We start from the raw sequence: 2,199 nt of genomic DNA, 5'->3' as shown, positions 1-2,199 counted from the left end.
AGGACCGCGTTCTGCCTGGCCCGGATCTGAGGTACCCGCTCCGCGTCAGGGAAACCGCTCTGGAAGGGTCCACCGTGCCCTTTCTCGCGAGGGAGGGAAGGTGGCGCATCGCCCCCAGCCCGTCGGGGCACACGGTGGGCCCGGTGCTGCGCTGCCAGTGCGGCTCTGGTTATAAAGAGCTACGAGGGGGCGCTTCTGATTCTTGCTCGCCAAAAGCTAGCGAAAACTGTGGGGCTTTAAAAGTTTCTTCATTTGCAAGCTTAAATTTGGGACTTAGTTCGACGGGTACTTGGCTTTTAATGGGAATCGATTAACTGTCGCTGAAAACATGAGAGGTAAGTGAGCTGCTTAGAGGACCGCCTTAAAAACAGCGGACGTCCCTTTCTGGGAACTTCAGGAAATGCAGCAAAAACGCTTTGGCGAAGTTTGATGCTTCAAGTAACTGTGAAGGAAGTTCGTGTTTATTTGATAAAAAGTGTTGAGATATTTGCCAAATGATGTGGACTATCAAACTTTTGTATTTTACTTAATATACTTGGTTTAGGCAACTCTTAAGAAATGTAATCCTGCTTGTGTAAATAAGTTTATGTGATTACGTACCAAGTTCTTGTGAAGTCTGATTGCAAATTTTACACTATAATTGTTAAGCCAAGGCTTTGTTTCAGAAGCCTTCAAAGTTAGGTGAGCTGCGTGCTGGCTTTAAAAAGCAGTAGGGCTTTTGGAAGCTGATCAAATATTAAGTTTGCAAAATGAAGCTTTTCTGTGTGCCGTGGGAGTGTCTGACTGAAAACCTTTTCCTTTCCTACAATAAATCCAGAGCAGCTTTTTTTTGAGCTTTATCTGCAAACTTTTGGCCTATGCTTCTTCCAAGATCACATGAAAGAACTGTCAGGTGGAAAATTAAAGTTTTGTGTTGACTTTGTGGTTCATACCATTGACAACTTCATTGGACAAAGTTTCTGCTTCATTGGCCTGGACTTGAAACAAAAAAAGTATCAACAGCTTATGTATCCTATTTGTTGTTTTTCTTACAGTGTTACTCATTTGTTTCTTCTTATAAATGATGTTTGAAAGTACTAAGCTTAATTTGTTTTCTTACCTCTGTGATCTTGTACCCAGATTTGTTCTGGAAAGGATGGTCCCTTTCAGTTTCCCTCTGTCAAAGTGTGCACTTTGGGACCCAGTCCCTATGGGTGATGTCATTGGCTCACATATTACCTATTACAGGTATGAATAACCTTTTTTTAAGCAGCTAAAGGTTAAAATTAATTAAGAATTATATGATTCAAAGCCTTACTCTGAGTCTAAGTGTATGACAACGCACAAAGGAAAGAATAACAACTGGTGTGTTCATTATAGGGGTTAGTATATAAATATGTAGGGATTTTCATTGGAAAGATTTGAGTTTCCCTTTCTGTGGTGTAACAGTCAAGTGGGGTGGAGATGCCTCTGTCTAAAGTAACTTATGATTTCTTTCAGTTTCCTTCCCATATGGCAAGGTGTAACAGTAACTGTGTATATGTAGCTTTCTCAAACATGTTTTTCCTGATCTGTAAATATGTGCAGAGGAAAAATATTTTTGATAGATGGATAGCATGCTTCAAATAAAACTTTTTTTGCCTGCTTCAGGAATCTGGATTAAAATGCCAAAAGTGCTGATGCTTTTTTGTTTAGAATAACTCTAGAGGCAAATCTGAAGCACTTGTGAATTTCTAGGACAGGATGTTCCATACCTGACTTGTAAAACAAATGGAGAGTAAGAATTGACCCTTATTATTAAATGTGTATTTTTTATGTAGTTGTTACAAAAATCTTACTGTAGTTACAATAAGCAAGTATATTCATGCATGCAGGTCGGAGGGGCCTCCACTTGACACATAATGTTTGAGTTCATATTAAATCCTTCAATTTTTAACAAAGTCTAAAATAATTACTTTTATTTTTATGGAGGCATTTCACTTAATTAACCATCAGGGTTAACTAACCAGCACCAGTTAATTAACCAGCAGGGCCATCATCACAGTATTCACATAAACCAGTAGCTTCACTTTCAACTTTGACCTCTTTCCAGGTCAGACTCAGATAAGCTATCTCAAGCTAAAATAATGATGTATTTACTGCTCTAGACTCTAAACTTACTACGTTTTTTAAAAATAAATAGCGATTTTATAATTACCTAATCTTTCTCCATATTTGCAT

General features: G+C 38.7%; 1 protein-coding gene across 1 annotated transcript in view; it reads left to right on the top strand.

The window, feature by feature from the left end:
• Positions 1-1,135: 1,135 nt before the first annotated feature.
• The window catches only part of STIL (SCL/TAL1 interrupting locus), a gene marked incomplete at its 3' end in the record, with an annotated part of 15,861 nt that continues 14,797 nt past the window's right edge, over positions 1,136-2,199 (top strand). The window contains exon 1 of the mRNA XM_010135056.1: positions 1,136-1,227. Coding sequence (XP_010133358.1) covers positions 1,136-1,227 — 92 coding nt within the window. The remainder of the gene's footprint in view (positions 1,228-2,199) is intronic.

The sequence above is a fragment of the Buceros rhinoceros genome, unplaced genomic scaffold (genome assembly GCF_000710305.1).
Source record: "Buceros rhinoceros silvestris isolate BGI_N320 unplaced genomic scaffold, ASM71030v1 scaffold15484, whole genome shotgun sequence".
Lineage (NCBI taxonomy): Eukaryota > Metazoa > Chordata > Aves > Bucerotiformes > Bucerotidae > Buceros > Buceros rhinoceros.
This window is presented reverse-complemented; position numbering and strand designations above follow the sequence as displayed.